At 57.6% G+C, this 18,592-nt stretch overlaps 1 protein-coding gene across 2 annotated transcripts in view; it reads left to right on the top strand.

The window, feature by feature from the left end:
* The window catches only part of COL5A1 (collagen type V alpha 1 chain), a 159,631-nt gene that overhangs the window by 107,971 nt on the left and 33,068 nt on the right, over positions 1–18,592 (top strand). For both annotated transcript variants that reach the window (XM_022578272.2, XM_022578270.2), the window contains exons 30-41: positions 322–429; positions 1,100–1,153; positions 3,569–3,622; positions 9,253–9,297; positions 9,438–9,491; positions 10,774–10,818; positions 11,337–11,390; positions 12,423–12,476; positions 15,055–15,108; positions 15,876–15,983; positions 17,270–17,359; positions 17,456–17,509. In XM_022578272.2, coding sequence (XP_022433980.1) covers positions 322–429; positions 1,100–1,153; positions 3,569–3,622; positions 9,253–9,297; positions 9,438–9,491; positions 10,774–10,818; positions 11,337–11,390; positions 12,423–12,476; positions 15,055–15,108; positions 15,876–15,983; positions 17,270–17,359; positions 17,456–17,509 — 774 coding nt within the window. The remainder of the gene's footprint in view (positions 1–321; positions 430–1,099; positions 1,154–3,568; positions 3,623–9,252; positions 9,298–9,437; positions 9,492–10,773; positions 10,819–11,336; positions 11,391–12,422; positions 12,477–15,054; positions 15,109–15,875; positions 15,984–17,269; positions 17,360–17,455; positions 17,510–18,592) is intronic.

The raw sequence follows: 18,592 nt of genomic DNA, 5'->3' as shown, positions 1-18,592 counted from the left end.
ACTTCTGCTCTCTTTGGGGAAGTAGCAGTTCAGGGCTACCGTAGTCACCGAAGTTATTTTAGCCGAGAGGTGCTTGATTTGGAGAAGGTCATTGGGAATAGGGGAGCGAGGGCTTAAATGTGGGTCCCGAGGTGTGTCGGTCGCTCAGCAGAGCCCTGGTCTCCTCGGTGTGAGGACGAGGGTCCATCTGCTTGAGGGGGCCCAGCGGCTCTTACCGCCCTGGCCTGGGATCCGGTCCCTCACTCCCAGATGGTGGGGGGGGGTGACCTTGGGGACTAGAGACTCTGGGGGTCTCCTTCACCTTCTCTTTCTGAATTGCAGGGGGAGATCGGCCCACCTGGTCCCAGAGGGGAGGACGGTCCCGAAGGTCCCAAGGGTCGTGGAGGTCCGAATGGCGACCCGGGTCCTCTGGGACCCCCTGGCGAGAAGGTACGTGACACAGGAGGTTGACCGCTTCCCAGCGACAGTCTCTTCCCGATGGCCTTGGGCGTCCAGGCGGTGGCTTGGTCGGGCTGAGCCCCAGGTGGGAGCTGGCGCGAGTCCTGACGTGGTTCCTGTCCCCTTGACTCCACCCAGCACCCTTGTCCCCAAATCCACTCCTGGAAGAGTTCCTTCCTCCCGCTGGTCACAAAGCTTGGGGTCTGAGCTTGGCACCCACATGCACCATCTTCTGTGGCGGGGTTAGGGCTCCCGACAGCTGCTCCTACACCTGCAGGAGGCTGCCCACCCTCGTCCTGCTCCCCTACCCCCTACCTTCACCCCCGAACAGGAACCGGCTCTGCGTGGCCCAATCATCCCGCCCTGTCCTGCCCCAAAGCTGGAACTCTTTTACAAAAGGATTGACCAGAATGTCACAGATAAAGAACTCTTCCCCTTTATTTGGAGCGATTGCCTCCACCCACTGTTGCTTCAGCGGTGGCGTCCATCCCTGCTTGAGGGCCCTTTGCTTTAAACCAGGCAGGGCGCGTTCCGTGATGACCGTGTCCTCGGCCTTTGGAGACTCCAGCCTGCTCCAGTCCCCTGCCAAGACACACTGGCTTTCTCTCTGCTCAGAGAAGTACAGAGCTGGCTGTGGAATTCACCTCCTTTATTTCCGCAGGGAAAACTCGGAGTCCCAGGATTGCCCGGCTACCCAGGAAGACAAGGGCCAAAGGTAACGTACTAACTCCCTTGTTAGATTTGACAATTGGCGTCTCCCTGCCCTGCACACTATCACCCATTCGCCCTCCCTGGCGTAGCTGCTGCGACAGAGCAGAAGGTCACAGTAGCTGTGTCTCGGTTCTGCCCCGTTCACCACCGTCTGTGGTAATTCGGCTAAGTCAGAAGGAAGGGGCCTGGACAGTTAGGTGAGCCTTTTCAGAGAAGGGGACCACCCAGCTGAGCGTGGGCTGCACCTCGGGATCCTCAGTGCCCCTGGCCTCGTGGGGACCGCTGTGCACTGGTTTCTCCACACCCAGAACTCGTGTTCCTCTCTCAGATTTAACTCACCCTGGAGATCCAAAAGTTATTTGCTCCTAACTGAGTATAAAAGAAAGATGAAACCTTTCTTATAGGAAATCGTGCTTTATTTTACGTGTAACAGCTCCTTGAGACTTTGCAAATCATCTAAAACATTATTTTTTTTAATCTCGCCTTTTATTATTCATGGTTCTTTCTTAAAAAATAACCAGCTGCCTTCACTAGAGACATAATTAACAGCGAAAGAGAACTCGTGGGTCTCTGGGGTTTGCGTCCGTGCATCCTGCCCTCCTTGGGCTTCAGGCCTCTGGACAGCCCGCTTGCTAGCAGAGGGAGGGCCCCGTGGGCTGGGCCGCAGCTCTAGGTATTTCCTTGTTGCTGATGGCCATGCTTACGTCAGTCCTTCCCGTGGAACGCGAAGGCCCCCACTCAGCAGCCGACAGCCACCACGCAGGGGAGATGGTTTGCTGTGAACCAGGAGTTTTGTAGTATCTGCCGTGATGTCGTTGCTGACTGCAGTGCTGTCCACTGTATTTGGAGGAAGAGAGGCTGATGGACCCATTTGCTCTCCTGAAATGCGTGTCCTTTTAGGGGAGGAGAGGAGAGAGAGGAGGAGTTTGGGAGAGACGGGAGTAGGGGGAGAATATAGATCAAGTTCAGGCAGCTTTTTGGGAAGATGAGGGCAGAACCTTGAAGCTGCTCAGGCAGTTTGGACAGTCCTCGGGCGGTGACCCAGCTCCTGAGCCGAGCACTGTGAAGCCTGCATCCCAGGTTTTCCCGCCCTGAAGCTCGGTACAGTCTCCCATTTGGAACAGGGAGGCGGGCACATGGGTGGCTTGGCAAAGCTCAGCACCCTGGGAGAAGTTCAAGGTTTGAACATCGGTCAGCTTTTCCTGGTCTAAGCACACGTTCAGGTCAGGATTTTAAGTCACGCAGAGAGTAGAGACGTGCTGAAGAAATGCTTCAGACAGTGTCACTGGGAGCTCACGTGGTAAGTGTTTGGATATTCGTCCAATCGGAGCCCTTAAGTGCATCCCTGCCTGTGTGCACCTTGTGAAGTTCTAGAATTAAAGAGCTGTGCGAGGCCACAGTCGGTGCATAAATTTGCATTCACTTCTGACTTTATAAGCTGCCATGCTTTATTTAGAGGTGTTCTGGAAAGATAACGAAACATGGCAACAAGGTGCAGAAAACAAATGTCATAAATGTGACATTCACACATTATCTCCAGTTAATCTGAGTGGCACATGTTCCATTTACTTCCAAAACACCAGTGTTTTGCAGAGATGGGTGTGTGAGAGGAGAGTGTGGAGAGAGGGAGAAAGGGGAAGCCTGGTTAGGATTCAGTTCTGGATTTTAAATTTGGAGTCTGTGAGATGCTCAGGAAATGCTGTGTAGGCGGGTGGGTGGATGAGTGGTTTGGTGGATGGATAGACGGATGGTGGATGGATGGTGGGTGGTGGGTAGGTAGATGGGTGGATGGTAGTTGGATGGATGGATGGATGGATGGATGGGTGGATGGATGGATGGGTGGATGGATAGATGGATGGTGGATGGATGGATGGATGGTGGTTGTATGGATGGGTGGATGGGTGGATGGATGGATGGGTGGATGGATAGACGGATGGTGGATGGATGCTGGGTGGTGGGTGGGTAGATGGGTGGATGGTGGGTGGATGGATGGATGGTGGTTGGATGGATGGATGGATGGATGGTGGTTGGATGGATGGATGGATGGATGGATGGTGGTTGGATGGATGGATGGTGGTTGGATGGATGGATGGGTGGGTGGATGGGTGCATGGATGCATAGATGGATGGGTGGGTGGGTGGATGGATGGATGGTGGGTGATTTGCTGGATGGGTGGGTGGGTGGGTGGGTGGGTATATAGTTGGATAGTGGGTGGGTAGACAGGTGGATGGATGGTGGGTAGATAGGTGGGTGGTGGGTGGGTAGACAGGTGGATGGATGGTGGGTGGATGGGTGGTGGGTAGTGGGTGAGTTCGGTCCGAGACCATGAACTCTAACGGACTCTTCCTGCTGCACAGGCAGCTTCGCTCGTCCTCCTGACCAGGCTCTCAAGCCTCTTCCCTGATTAACTCTCTTTCAGGGTTCTATCGGATTTCCCGGATTTCCTGGTGCCAACGGAGAGAAGGGTGGCCGGGTAAGGACGGCCTGGCCTCTGCTCAGGCGGCCTCTTCTGTTGCCTTGGCATTTCGCGGGTGTATTCCCCAACACATCCTGTTTATTTCTCACCCACTTTGCTGCCAAAGCTGCTCTCTGGAACAGCCGACCCTAAGCCTGTCCACTGAGCGCTGGTGGCTCTTGGCCCCCCGGGCGGGGCAGTGCCGCAGTAGAAAGGGCAGCAGGCCCGAGGGGAAGGCACGCTGAGAAAACGACGCTTTCTCCTGCACAGCCGCCATCCTGCCAGCTCTTTTGGGTCACTGGCGAAACCCAGATTCTCCTCTTTCAGCCCAAGTGACTTTCCCTCCAGGCTAAGTTTAAAAGGAAGGAAAGGAGTTCTGCCTTGTATCTCACGGACTCTGCTCACCCAGGGTCAAGTCGCCTCCCTCCTCTTCTTCCCACGCTGCCGCTGTCACGGGACCCCGCCGGGTGCCACGCGCTTTGCTTCCCTCTGTTGTCCCCCTGAGGGAAGGTGATCCGAGGGCTCAGGCTGCGGGAGCCGCCCTCCCAGCCCCCTGCCGGCCCAGGCCCTCCTGCAGGAGCTGCCCTGAGCACTGCTTAGGGAAATCATGGGAGGCTGCCTGAGCACTGCCACTCGGCTGAACAGGACAGAAAGGGTCCGCCTGGGCCTTTGGACTCGGAGCGGCCTTGTCCACAGGCGTGTGGGGTGTGTGCAGAGCAGGCCTGGGGAAGACGCTGGGCCCAGCCCGGTCCCCTCCACCCCGGGCTGGTCCTCCCCACGCAGACGGACGGGCTGCCTCTCCTCAGCGTGCTCGCTACAAACTAATGTTACTGCGTTTGAGCAGAGACAGTGAGATCTCTTGAAAGCAGGGAGGAAGACTTCAACCATCCAAAATCCGCGTGCACGAACGTGTCTGCCAGGCTCACAAAAGAGAAAGACGGGGACTTTTCTGAGTGCAAGTCAACGGCATAACCACAGGGAGACCTTTACCTATTTGTCTGTATCGGTGTCTAGATGTATCTATACCTATGTCTGTATCTGCAATGTTTAGATGTATGTCATGTCTACGTCATGTCTGTGTCTGTGTCTGTAACTGTCTGTGTCTGTGTCTGTAACTGTCTGTGTGTCCATCATCTACCTGCCTACCTGTCTGTCTAGTTCTTCCTGGTAGGGAGAGTCTGACTAGTGTCTTCAGGGAAAGACTGTCATTTGAGAAAAGTGGTCCAGGGTCTGGTAAAAGCGTGGGAACTGCGGGGTGACAGGGTGGGCAGCCCCTGAGCTTGTGGAGAGCACAGGGCTTTCCGCGCCATGTTGCCGTGAGAGTCCCCAAGAGGGGTCATGACGGTTAACAGGGGGTCATGTGATGTGACACAGGCCCTTCCGTGGAGGAGCTGCACTGCAGGTCCAGGCCCTGTGGGGTCACGTCGAGCAGCAGAGGCCTGGCCGTGGCTCTGGGGGCCGTGGCGCTCTGGTCCAAGCTCTGCCGCCCTCTTCTGCCCCTCGTGCTTCTCAGCCTCCCCAGTCCCGAGCCGAGAAGGTTGGGCAGATGCCTGGATGCCGCCCGGCCCTCACGGGCCATTGTTCCAGTACGTCAGCACGTGATCACCAGGGTCACCACTGAAAACGAGTTGTTGGAAAGCAGGGGGGCCTGGGACCGGGACACTTCCTCCTGTTCTGAGGTTCGGACGTGGTTCCTGGGGTCTGAAACCTGGACACCCCGAGGAAATGATCTACTTCGGGATGGACAGGGATTGTCGGGTTGCATGTGGCTGTATCGTGGCCACATGGGTGGGTGTGGCCGCCAGCATTTAGAGAGAGCTGGGATGGCAAAGATGCCAGCTTTTCCCGAAGAGAGAGGTTGGGCCGTGGTCAGGCATGACTGGAGCACACGTCTGTTCATTGTGGGAGAGATGTGCCCAGGCACATTTTCCCCGGGGAAAATGGCCACGTCTGTCCCCAGGAAGTGTCTGAGATCAGCCGGCTCGCAGCGAACAAGTTAGCGCCGCCGTTTTAGTGCACGTCCTGGCAGACGGACAAGCCCCCGGGTCTGAGACCCCGAGCGTTCATTGTTTAGCCGTGGGCTCCCCATGTCCCTGCACCCAGGAGAGGACCCTGGAGTCACGAGACTCAGCACTTACGGCACGTCTGCCCATCCTCCCCTCCGGACAGACAGACGCCTTTATTCTGGAACCTTCCGCACGGAAGGAAGGAGGAATCCACCTTGGCTCTCCTGCCCTGGACTCCAGATTTCCCCAGGTCTGCCCGCAAGCACCCTCACCGTCCTTGGCTCAGAGGATGGAGTGTGTGGGGACGCTGAGGAATCCAGGGGGAGGTGTCTCCCGGGGCAGTGGCCTTCCCGCAGTCCTTTCCCCGTGGTTTTGAACTTCCAGTGTCGGTGCCCGTTCTGCTCTCGTCCTCGTCAAGCTGAGTTACAGGCTTGTTCTTATGTCACTGTGTCTGTCTGTTCCTGCAGACTGTTGAGTGTCTGCCTTGCCCATATGTCCCGGGTGCTCTGTGAGCCCAGGCGGGGGGGACACTGTAGGAAAAACCCAAATCCCTGCCCTGGGGGTGCTCACCTTGCAGAGCCGGGACCGTGGACAGATCAGGAAGTGAAGCAGGTGGCGAGACGGATGCTGGTCTGTGCTTTGGTAGGAAATAAGGCAGGATGGGCAGAGAGGGAATTCAGGGGAAAATTACGATTTTAGGTAGGGTGTCAGGGCTGGCCTGGACGAGGAGGCCTGAGTAAGGGGCAGAGCCTGGGAGGGTCAGTGGGCAGAGGAAACCCGCCTCAGGGGTGGAGGACGGTGACCAGGGTGTGCGGTGGTGGAGGTGAGAGGGGCCGAGGCCCCAGGATTCAAAGCATCCCTACGGAGCACTTGACCGAAGGCGCCACTGCATTTGAAACGTCATCCACGGGAATTCCACGTGGAAATGATCGCACTTTGGATGGGAACCATGGGAAGAGTGGGGAAGGTGTGAGAGACACAAGTTCCGCGGCCTTGGTGCTGGTGGCCCCCGATCCTGCTCTACGGTTGAGGAGGAGGGGGGACAGCTCTGGGGGCTGTGACAGCGGCGGGACCCAGAGCGTAGAGGTCAGACTCCAGGCCTCCTGGGATGGGGGCCCCAGGTGTCCATCTTCAGGCCACTTCTGCACTCCCGAGGCTGGAGGCGAAACACAGAAGCTGAGGCCAGTCTAGACCATCCAGGCAGCCAGCCCAGCCCGGGACGGGAGCCCCTCACCCCTGCCGGCATCACGAGGGAAGCCAGACCCTCTGCTTCGTGAGCTGTCTGGTGCGGTTGGTCCCCTGAGCCGTGGTGAACGGAGGAGTCCCCAGCGGCCACTGGTGTGACTGTCCCCCCGCCCTTCCCTTGGCTTTGGAATTCAGAATGACTGGGGCCATTTGGAGAGAGCTCATACACTTCTACAGCAGGTGCTTCTAAGGTCCTGTGAAGTACCAGGCCCTGGGGGCCTTGCCGCCCAGAGAGGGCACCCAGAGGCCAGCTCATGGGTGATGAGTGTGAAGAAAGACAGGTGAATCGGGGTGTCTCCCAGGAGGAAGAGCCTAAGCCAGCAGTCAGGGGAGGCCTCCTGGAGGTGGTGACATTCCTGGGACCCAAGGAGGGACGGAAGTTGGGAGGCGGGAGGGAGGAGGGGAAGGAAGGCTGGCCGTGGCTGCCCCTGCAGGCCGAGGCCTGGGGGGTGAACAGCTGACCTGTGCTCTTTATCCCAGGCCCTGGGGACCCACCCAGGCTTTCATCGGGGGAGCAACGTGGGAGGTTTTTAGAGTAGCTCTGGTCCCCGCTCTGGTGTGGAGAGCGGATGGGAAGGGAGCCGGCGGGCTGTGCTTCAGTGGAGAGGTCGTTTTACTCTCCGTTTGGACATTCTGGTCCGATGGATGCTTCTAAGTGCTAGGACGCTCAGCGTGACGGGTGGCGTGTGTGCTGATACGCGTGTGCCTCCCGTCTGACAGCTGCTTGTGAGCCGGCAGGTGCCCTTCTGTCCGCCTCATCGTGGCCTCTGCGGAGGGGCTGGCTGGGTTGGGGGACTGCCGGCTGTGGATTCCACGTACAGCCGGCTGCCATGTGAGCAGTCGACAGTCTGTCCCTGTCACTGGCCCGCACCCCGGGCCGAGGTGGGGTCCCAGCCGGCCCTGCCTGGGAAGAGCCAACCCCTTAGGAACACCACCAGCGACCGGAGGCTTCTGCCGCCCGCGTCGGGCATCTTGGCTCGAGCAAGGCTAGTTCTGGGAAGGCCCGTGCCTCCCCCGCAAGGGCACAAGGACAGGCGCTCACGGGAGATTCTGTTAAGGAAGCCGTGGACGGGGCACCTTCTGTTCAGTGACTTAAGTCACCGGGATGCAAAGCCCTGGGTTCGTTTACAAGGAAACCTGGAGAGCATGGCACCGCCTGGGAGGCCTGACAGAATCTGTGGCTGAGACTCTGTTTTGCTCCCAGTGCCCGGGGCACAGTTAGTTTAGGTCGGAACCCAGAGCCTTTCAGGTGACGAGATCAGAGCTGCGATCTGGGTCGTGGTGTTGGGTGGAGGCTGGGCGTGAGATGACGTGCCAGCTGGACTCACCCGCAAATGCCAGGGAGGCACCCGGTGGGTCACGGCGTCTCTGCTGGTGGAAGTCCATCATTTGAAGAAAGCAGATGTTTCATTCATTTTTGTAGGCAAACGTTTATTTGAAGCCGAAAGATCTCGTCATCTAATGAAAGCAGCGAGACCCAGAGTGCATCGTTAAAAAGCGTCATAATCACCTCATTATCATAAAAGGTTTTATTGAACTCACTTCAAAACGGGAGGCTCTAGAAAGCAGTTTTGATTCTGGCAGTGAATGAAAGATGGTGAGAGGAAATGTATCAGGTGGCCTTTAGCAATACAGATCCATCTTGGGCTTTATCGTTAGAAACCAGAAAAAAAAAAAAATCAATTCCCGGAAAATGCATGGAGAAGTGGTGGAGATATAGGAGCCGTGATCAATCCATTACTTCCATGTGCTGTAGGTAAACTGCACTTACCGGCTGTTATATATTTGCTTTAGAAAAAAACAAACGCAGTGCATTTGTTTTCCTTGGTTTGGAGAATGCAAAACCACAGAGAGAGAAGGAGTCTAAATTCTATTAGATGAGAAGCAAATGACTCTCGGATACATGATTTATATATTAAATTGCAAGTTTGTTCGTTTGCAACGCCTGTTGAAAATTTAATGGCTAATATCCTTACCTGTAGCAAAAGTAAATTATGTAGGAAAGGGGTTGACTTCCTTCTCTTTTCTTGTAATAATGATTCCCCCCACCCCTGCTGAGAGAGAGAGAGAGAGTGTGGAGAGAGAGATGAAGGGGGAGGAGGGAGGGCTAGATGCTTTGAGGGAAGGAAACCAGATAAGCATGGTTAGCATCCATCAGGCAGCAGGAAGAAAACTGGATTTCAGCAGACCTTGTACAGAAATATAAAGCTGTGTGTATTGGATGTACAGTGGATCCTGTCACCCTGAAAAGTCTTCCTTTAAAACAAAGATAAGGAGGAGGGTCTTTTCTAGCTTCTGACTTCGCATGGTCTCTCCATCACCCAGGAGGGGGGCCACCGCCCAGACAGTGACAGGTGTGTCAAGTGACTGACCGACACCCTTTTTCTCTGATTCCAGGGCACACCTGGGAAGCCGGGACCACGGGGGCAGCGAGGCCCAACGGTAACCCTGGGCGTGAGGGCCATCTTCCCGATTGGGAGCGGGTTGTGGGAGCATGCCCAGTAGCGGGGGGCGGGGTGGGGAAGGAGGCGTCAGGGACGCCGAGGATTGGAGCTGACCTGTCTTGTTTCCTGTTTGTCCAGGGTCCGCGGGGTGAAAGAGGCCCCCGAGGCATCACTGGGAAGCCTGGCCCCAAGGTATGTGTTCAGTATCCTCTGTGGCCCCGGGATGGACCAAAGTTTTGTTTTGTTTTGTTGCGGTACGCGGGCCTCTCACTGTTGCGGCCTCTCCCGTTACGGAGCACAGGCTCTGGACGCGCAGGCTCAGCGGCCATGGCTCACGGGCCCAGCCGCTCCGCGGCATGTGGGATCTTCCCGGACCGGGGCACGAACCCGTGTCCCCTGCATCGGTAGGCGGACAACCACTGCACCACCAGGGCAGCCCTGGACCAAAGTTTTTGATGCACCAAAATGTCAAGCACCTGAGGGTGCCCCATGGCCTTTCTCACTTGAAAAAATAAAAGAAAGAAAGAAGTTTTCCTGGGGATATTTAAGACGGAGCTGGTCTCCTCCACCAGCCGTTGGGTGAGTTAGGTCAGGTTGAGTCACGTGGCAGAGGCTGCCCGGGGCCATCCCCCCGTGGAACTTTCCAGCCAGAAGCCCCGCAGCTCCAGGAGGTGAGGCCCAGCCAGGCTTTGGACAGATTCCCCCTCTCCCCGCCGCCCTAGTTCTGATGGGGAGGTCTCATTTCTTTTCTTGAGAAGGGGCTTGGAAGCTGCAGAGACATCTTTGCTGGGATTCTAAAGAAAGTTCCTCCTGCCCTGGTGAAAGATCCTCTGGATCCCCTCCTCCTGCCCTGGGGCCTTGAAGCCAATTTCGCCCCCCCCCCCCCCCGCCACCCGCCACCGTCAGTGTGGAAACAAACCTCGGCCAGGCGGGCTGGTCCTGTCCTGTCCAGGATGTGATTTGCAAAGTGCATTCCTGCGAAGGAGATGGGCCCGCTGCTGGCCGAGGTGCGGAGCCAGGCAGATGTGCCGGCCCAGGGGCTACACACATCCTTCCCTGACGAGCTCTGAGCCACGATCACGCTCCCCGGAGGCTGACTTAACGCTCAGCTGTTGCCCGGTGCCGGGTGGGCCCTGGGACGGGGCCTGTGTCCCGTCTTCTCATGAGTTTGGGCTGCACCCCCTGGTGGAGGCGTGGCCTTTGTCCCACAGCGGGAGAGTGTTCTCCTGGAATGTCACAGCCGCGGGGATGCCGGCTCAGTGTCAGGTGTGCCTGGAGAGGCAAGGGGACAGTGGCCTTTGGGATCCACGGCCTGGCCCTTTACTGAGAATCCGGTGGGGTGAGCCTCCAGGAGGGCACACGTGCAGTATGTGACCCTGAATTTCTAATGATGTCACGGGCCAGAGTCTTTGCTCAAAAATAGTAATAGTAGAAATAATAATAAGCTTTTCTTGATCTTTCCCTCCCTTCCCAGGGCAACTCTGGAGGCGATGGCCCGGCCGGCCCTCCGGGTGAACGGGTAAGCATCTGGACACATCCCGGAAACATCTCTAGGAACATCTGCAGGAAAGCAGCCTGCCTTAAATAGCCCCCCTGCATTTCTTCCCCAGTGGGCGGGGGAGAGGGAGGCTAGCCTTTGACTCTGCCGAAGGAGAGGGTTTTCCTAAAATGGAAAGGGGGTCAGAGGTAGCCTTCCCTGGGAGTAAAGTCTTCTGTCGGTTGGAGATGGAGAGCCCATCCATTTGGTCCTTGCCTTGGGGTTTGGGGGGACAGTGGCTGAGATGTCAGGAAACTGGGTCCTGGGCCCGTGCTGCCCCAAGCGACCTTGCTCTGTGACCTGGCCTCCTCGGCCCCTGACTGGACTTCTTTTCACATCGGTGAGTGCAAGGGCTGGAAAAAATAGAGATAAGGTCATGGGGAGCAGTGATAAATCATGCCTGGTGCCTGTGCTCAGAGAGCCGACGGTGAGGGCTGCTGGACCCCCCAGATGCTAGGGAGAAGATGTCTGTCCTCATACTGGCCATTCTTTGTCCTCAGGGACCCAACGGACCCCAAGGACCCACGGGGTTCCCTGGACCAAAGGGTCCCCCGGTGAGTACTGCGTTTTCCCTGTGGGGCTGGCCCAGGATTTCCCAGAGATGTTGGATCTTCCCCGAGGCTCCAGCGGCCTCCTGGCAGCTGGCGGGTGGGGAGGGAGACCTGCCCGGAAGCTCTGGCTGGAGAGAGCTGCTTTTGGGGAGCACGGACCCCTCTTTCATTTAGACCATCACGATTCTCTAGTTGGTACTGTCTTAGGGCGCTAGGGCTGCCATAACAAATGACCACACACCCGGTCACTTAAAACCACAGAAATGTGTTCTCTCACAGTCTGGAGGCCAAAGTCCAAAATCTAGGTGTGGGCAGGCCTGATTCCTCCTCTGAGGGCTCTCGGGGAGAATCCGTCCCAGGCCTCTCCCAGCTTCCGGCGCCTGCCGGCCGCCCTTGGGTTGCAAATGCTCACCCAGATCTCTGTCTGCATCTTCGCCTGGCCTCTCTGTCGCTCTGTGTCTTCAAATTCTCTATCTCTATCCACTGGTCACTGGATCAGGCCCCACCCTAACCCATTCAGACCTCACTTTGACCTAATCCCATCTGCAAAGACCCTATTTCCAAATGAGGCCATGGTCACAGCTTCCAGGGGTTAGGACCTCAGCCTGTTTTGGGGGAGACACAGTTCAACTCACAACAGACACAGTATGTTTCCTCTGAGAAAGAAAAACCCCTCGTGGCTGGAGTTAGTGCCTAACGGTGCTTGCTTGGGGGCAGGGGTTAGGGAAGAGTTTGGCCTCTGAACCAGACACACTTGATCCTCCTTCATCTCCCACTGGCTGGACCTCAGGGAGCTGCTGACCTCTCGCTGCCTTGGTTTCTCCCCGTGGGAGACGACGGTGACCCTCAGGGTGGTTGTGAGCGTTCAAGGGGACGGTGCCCAGACCCTGGGTCCCACGTGGTACTTGTCACCGTAACTTTGCCGTCGTTGCCTTGGAAATGAAGCAGCAGCTTTTGTTGCCTGATGTAGCACAAAACCCCGAAAGTGTGTGCGTCTCAGAACAAAATGCAACTGCCTTCCTTTGCTTTCTTCAGGGGCCCCCGGGCAAGGATGGGCTCCCGGGACACCCTGGACAGAGAGGAGAGACGGTGAGTATGGGCAGGGCTGGGGGACCTGGCCTTCGCTGCCCATCAGCTTATGGGAGGCGGTCAGCCTGGGGAAAGCCCCTGAGGTCCGGGCCATCTTCTGTGGCCTCGGGGAGAGCCCAGCGCAGGCAGCAACCCTGTGACACTCTGTGTGCAAAGGCAGGCGCTGGCTGCAAAGCCATCCTGGCCAGTTTGGTCCAAGGTCACACGTGAAACCATCAGGACACAAACAAAAACCTAGCACAGCCGCCTTTCCTTCCTCCCGCAGCAGTCTGAGTGTGGCTGGTTTGTTCTGTGCGCATCTGATCTGGAAAAGTAGTTGGGAAGATTCTCCGTTTGTCGTTTGGTTATTTTATGCCGCCCCCAGCCCTGTCTGTCCAGGCCCTTCCGGCCTCGGGGTTGACGGCAGGGGGCCTGGAGGGTTCCTTCCAAGTGCCCTTTTATAGGAAGGAGGACAGGTGGCCGGTCAGGGTGGAGTTTGGGCCCTTGGCTGTGCTCAGGGCCAGCGTCTCTGCTGTCACAGGCTCTCCTTGACCTGGCCCTGACTTGTAGCAATGCCCGTTCCAGCCTTTGTCAGCTGGACTTAAAGGACACCCACATTTCTTAGTTCTAGGAAAAGCATTTATCGGAAATGTGATGACGTTCTGATCCCGGGAGCCACTGGGGATTCGTCCCAGCGTCACGTTGTGTTCCCTCCAGGCCTGTGCCCCGGAAGGGTGTGGGCAAACCTGTGACCTTGGGGCTCCAGGCTTTGGACAGTTGGGGACTCACAGCTCCTGGTGACGTCCCTGTCACCAGATTGGTGGAGAGTGGCCGAGAGGCCCCCTTGTCTCTGCACCCAGTGTCCTTGTGGCCAGAGGTCTCTGGCGGACGCTCCCAGGAAGAGCAGTCCCCGCGTGAAAGGGCATTTTGCGGGCACGTTTAATATGTTTAATATGTTCTTGGTGACTCTGCTTTAAAAAATCCCTTTGTCCCTCTTCGGCTCGTTCCGATGAAACGTCTTCTAATTGTACCATCCCGGGTTCCGCACAGCGCTCTGTGGCTGATAAATGGAGGTTACTTTGCTCTTTTGTTGATAGAGAAAAATGAAAACGTTCCTAGCTTTGCATCTTCTTCTCTAATGCTTCTCTGAGGAGACAAGGTGGAAGGTTTCGCGTCGTGTGTGCTTTTCCCCGTCTGCCTTGTTCTGGGAAGAGGCTGGAAGCTGCTTATTTTTGCTGGGAAAGTAGGACAGGTTCTTCCCGGCTCCACCTGCCACGCCCAGCTGCCCCCGTAGACTCAGGGGCACCCCCATCCAGACCCACCTGGGGTGGCATGTCCTCCACGGGCCAGTCCAGACGCCTCCAGAAAGGTCTTCCCTGGGGTGTTGACTTGTGCTATCTGTAGAGGCTGGAAACACGAGAGGTCATGGCATCTCCTAAGTGCAACCGCAAAGCCCGTTTCTCAGGAGGGGCTAGAGACGGATCCCGGCCTCAGCAGCCGTGGACGGTCCCCACAGTGGACCATGCGGGGGGCCTTTCTTGCTTACACCCAGACTCCTGCCTCCACTTGGGCACTGCTGCCCGGCCCGCCAAGCGGGAGGTGCCCTCGACCTGTCCACCGTTCCTTGTTTCTGACCCTGTAAAGGCTGCCTACGGGGAACGCTGCATTGACCACGGCCGTATTAGTCCATTGCATGCAACTCAGCTGGGCCTAAAGAAGGGAGCCCTCCTGGAGTCTGCCGAGGGGCCGAGTCCGCTGTGGGTTTGTGTGGTCCAGCGGCTGGTCCACGACGCTGGCCGTCGTGCAGTGGATTAGAGGCGCCCGCTCGTCAGCCCCGCGGGCAGCTCACCCTGCAGCTCTCGCTGTGGCTTTCAACGAGGCACCTCCCTCTCCAGACTCTAAAGAGATTCCGCTAAAATCCTCCCGGGCGTAGCATCTGCCGTCTTCCCCAGCATCGCGTGACACCTGCAGATGGCCTCTTGTCGGCACGCGCCGTGCTCTGTAGACGTGCCGGAAATTAAAGTCGCGTTGCTTTGCCGTCAGCCCTCTCCCCTGGGGGAGAGTGTATGCAGTGCAGCCAGATGGGTGTCTCTGTGCCACTGTGAAGAGCAGAAGCGAGAGATTCCTGTGCAACCGAGCTAAGCATATCTCCCAGCCGCTGCGCTGCAAGTCCCCACCGCGTCCCAGTTTCAGCCAGTGCAGAGGGACGCGGTGGGGAAACCACCTGCCCTGCCCCGGGAGCCTTGGTGACAGCAGCAGGGCAGTCTCCACAAAGTCACTGACGAGATGCAGGCCAGAGGTGGCTCCTGACAGGGGACACCAAGTCTGCCCAGAAAATGAACGCTTAGTGACATTAGAAAGATGAACGGTTTTAAAACATATTTCTCAACACAAACCAGGGCGACGGGAAGCCGCTGGTGAAACTAATCTGTCTGGCTTCACGACCTTCCTGAAGTTCACGCAAAATGAAACAAGAGAAATGGCCCTTTGAAATGAGGGCTGGGACGTCCACTGTTTGGGGGTGGGGTGAAGGTTGGCGGGGGCGAGCCTTCTGTTGGGTCGCTCTGGACATTTCAGTGTGCCAGCTTTCTCTTCGCAGGGTTTCCAAGGCAAGACCGGCCCTCCAGGCCCACCGGGTGTGGTCGGCCCTCAGGTGAGATACAGCATCCCCTGGTGTCACTGGTCGTCCTGGGTCCCCACCCACACAGGAAAGAGTCACGCTCGGGACGGAAGTTCCCCACCATTCTCAAGGTCTGGGTGCAGCCAAGAGGCCATCACAAGGCCCGTAGTGCTTGTTTAGAGATGTGCTCCGTGCAGGGGACCAGGTGTAGAGAGCAGGGGAGTGATCTGTTGACATGGACATAAACGGAGCGGGCAGCACCATGGGGGCTGCCAGGCCCGTGGGCAGCCCACCCCTTGGTGTCCATGCAGCCTGATTCCCCGCCCTGGATCCAGTACCCAGGGCTGCCGTTCTAATGGCCCGCGGATCAATGTGAGGACGGGCTTTCAGGCCCAGAGCCACACAACAGGGTGCAGTTACCTTGCTTCTCAGAAAGTTCCCACCTAACGTGGCAGTGAATAAGGTACTGCCCCAGGAAATGCGGGTGCGCTCCCCGCTCCCTCTCTCTGCTGGTTTCCCCGTGACACCCTGGGAAACGCAGGCCCTGCCCCACTTCACTGGGGAGGAGACACAGGACCACGGGGCCAGGCAGTGGCTGTCGAAAATCACCCACCTGGTTCGCTTTGACCTTTCTGGATCTTTACCGGAGGAAGATGACTTTCAAAGGAATGTGGAGGTCTAGTGGGCTTGCAATGGCCCTTTGCCTCTGTGGCCAGGCTGTCCTTAGATGTAGGAAGAGAAGGTTACTCCCTTGCGTGTCCCTCGAACACGGTTTATGGCTGACACACTTTTCCCAACAGGGTCCCACGGGAGAAACTGGTCCCATGGGTGAGCGTGGCCACCCTGGGCCCCCGGGCCCCCCTGGTGAACAAGGGCTCCCGGGCCTGGCCGGAAAAGAAGGGACGAAGGTGAGTGTCCGGGACCTCCGTGCCAGGTAGACTTTCCCAAGGAACCATTTTGGCCTTTGGTCTGCTTTTTTCTGAAGGGTGGGTAATTCTCAAGCAGGTGCTCCTCGTGCCAATCCATCCCCCAAACCAGGAACTTAGTTCAGCTTTTGCTCGCTTTGAAGGGGAGCTGAGCACACCTGCCGCCCGGATGGATGTGACGGGGGCTGGGGACCGCCTTTTCCCCGGGCTGCCCACGCTCATTCCCAGAAATGGATACAGCCCTGACAATTCATGTGTCTAAGTGGGATTTAGCAGAAAGCGACCCTTAAAAAAACTGCCCACTGTAAGAGGTGAAAGAATAAATATTAAAAATGTCTATCCCCACCCTGGGTACCCCAAGCTGATGGTTATGACTTTCTGTGTTTTAGCATAAAAATGAACAGCCTTCCCGTTTTCAGCTTTTCAGTGAGGGACACAGGAAGGATAAGCTCTCCAGCCCCTTGTGTGAACACATACAAGAAATTAAACTTGAGAAGTAATCAAATAGTGAAAAAATTACACACACGTATGTATGCGTGCATGCATATATGCTTCAGTACATATGTATGTGCTTGAAAAACGACACGCATATGTGTGTGTATAATACAGAGCCAGGTTTCTGGCCACAAAGAGAGCTCTCTGAGTTTGGAAAGGGAGCCAAGGGCATGCTGGTTTGAAGACCGATATGCTGCCATGTTGGACCCCAGAGAAAATTCTGGAAGATGTCAAAGCTTTAGTGAACCTCAGGGAAGGTACACGCTCAGGTGGAGAATCTTTTCAGAATATGTGGTTTCAGGCTTGAGACAAGTGTCTTGAGCGGCAAGTCCTCTTCAAGGCAACGCTTCCCATGCTTCGGCCACGTACTCCTTCCCCTGAGCCCAGTTTTCGAGGATCCCCAGATACATGAGAAGGGCAGACGTGGGGCCCTCAGCCCCGGCCCAGCCGTCGTGGCCCCGAAGGACATGGTGGGGGCCTGGGCCTCCGTGGAGACGACTGGAGTCCCGGTCGGAATCCGTCCCCAAGCCACACGCAGAGCCAGCCCGCCGCACAGGCCCCCGGCTGTGAGCTTGGGCTGCACTCCAGCGCGTGGACCTGCCAACCAATGATTCAAGTCAAGACGCAGAGGTTCCTTTTAAAGCCAAGTGCCCGGGGAAGCCCCACCTCCAACCCAGGTCCCGAGCGGATCTGGAAGACCAGGCCCCGCCCAGCTCCCTGTCCACCCTGGTCTTGGGCATCGCTCGGAAACTCACCTATGGCTCTGATTTCAGGGTGACCCAGGCCCCACCGGCCTTCCTGGAAAAGATGGCCCCCCAGGGTTACGTGGCTTCCCCGGGGACCGAGGGCTTCCTGGTCCAGTGGTGAGTGAGGGGCCAGCCGGGGGGATGGAGCTGGAGGCTGCCCAGCCCGGGGGGCGTCTCCCCTTAGTGCCCTGCTCACATGTTGTTGCTTTGCAGGGGGCGCTTGGACTGAAAGGCAGTGAAGGCCCCCCAGGCCCGCCAGGCCCCGCGGTGAGTGTGCTGGCTCAGCACAGAGCCTCTTTCCCATCCTCTGCTCTGCAGGCAAGACGGGCGTCCTGAGGCCCGGGGAGCACGCACACCTGCCCTGGCCCCGCGTGGGTCCTGGGAAAGCTGTGGTGGCGGAGCTGGGCTTGGGAGGGACGTGGACGGTGTGCCCGAGCTGGCAGCCGGTGACGAAGGGCCAGGGGCGGGGGCGTGTTGTATGAGGACAGCTGGAGAGCCAGGCGGTTTGGAGGAGGGCTGCATGGGCTCCCCAGCCTGTGGAGGATGCTTCGCGTGGGTCTGGTCCCGGAGCAGCCGGGACGGGCACGGACACACAGCTCCACGGCCTCGAGAGCGGGGCTGTCCACACGCCTGGGGCTGCCCAAGGCAGAGGTGACCCAGTACAGGCGGGAGGCCTTTCCCCCAGAGCTGTGCTGTCTGTTAACCTAGGTGGTCCCCGCCAACTTTGAGTCTAGCTACAAGAGGCTTGGAGATCCAGAGCTTCCAGACCCTGGGCTGTGGTCTGGGGGAACCAGGGGCCGCGAGAGCCTGTGCCCACCCTCCAGAGACACGCCCACGGGCCCCCTGTTCTTGCCTCTTTATGGAAAGGCGACATCTGTGTTACTTCCCCCTGCCCTTCAGATGAGCCCATCTGACAGCCCCCTCACTCACCTACAGAGTGGGGCTTCAGGAGCTTCCCCTGGCCGCTGGCTGGGTTTGAGGGTGGACCATGAAATGACCGCCCCCCTTCCCCTGAGTTATGGGCCATTTGAGAGGGACAGTGACGGGGAAGTCAAATACTGCCTTTCCTTGTGATAAGGGCCAGGAACAGGATGACATCCCAGGCAACAGTGGTCTCGCGATGCTGAACCCCTAGAATTAGTCCCGGTGTCCACCTGTCAGCCCCGCTCCTGGGCCAGAGCCTCGCCTGTAAAACGTACAGTGTGGAGGAGCAGGGCAGCAGGTGGACGCTCCGTGGCAGGCAGGCCCCAAAGGGCAGAGTGGCTACCAGCGTCCCAGAGGAGGTCATTCAAAGCCAGGACTCACGGAGGGAGGATGTGTTCTGAGACACTGCAGAGCGACTTGGAATTA

This window comes from Delphinapterus leucas, chromosome 6 (assembly GCF_059928025.1).
Source record: "Delphinapterus leucas isolate spDelLeu-1000000601 "Yukka" chromosome 6, BTC_Dleu_Yukka2, whole genome shotgun sequence".
Lineage (NCBI taxonomy): Eukaryota > Metazoa > Chordata > Mammalia > Artiodactyla > Monodontidae > Delphinapterus > Delphinapterus leucas.
The sequence above is the reverse complement of the archived record's forward strand: the minus strand, read 5'-3'. Positions and strand labels throughout refer to the sequence as shown.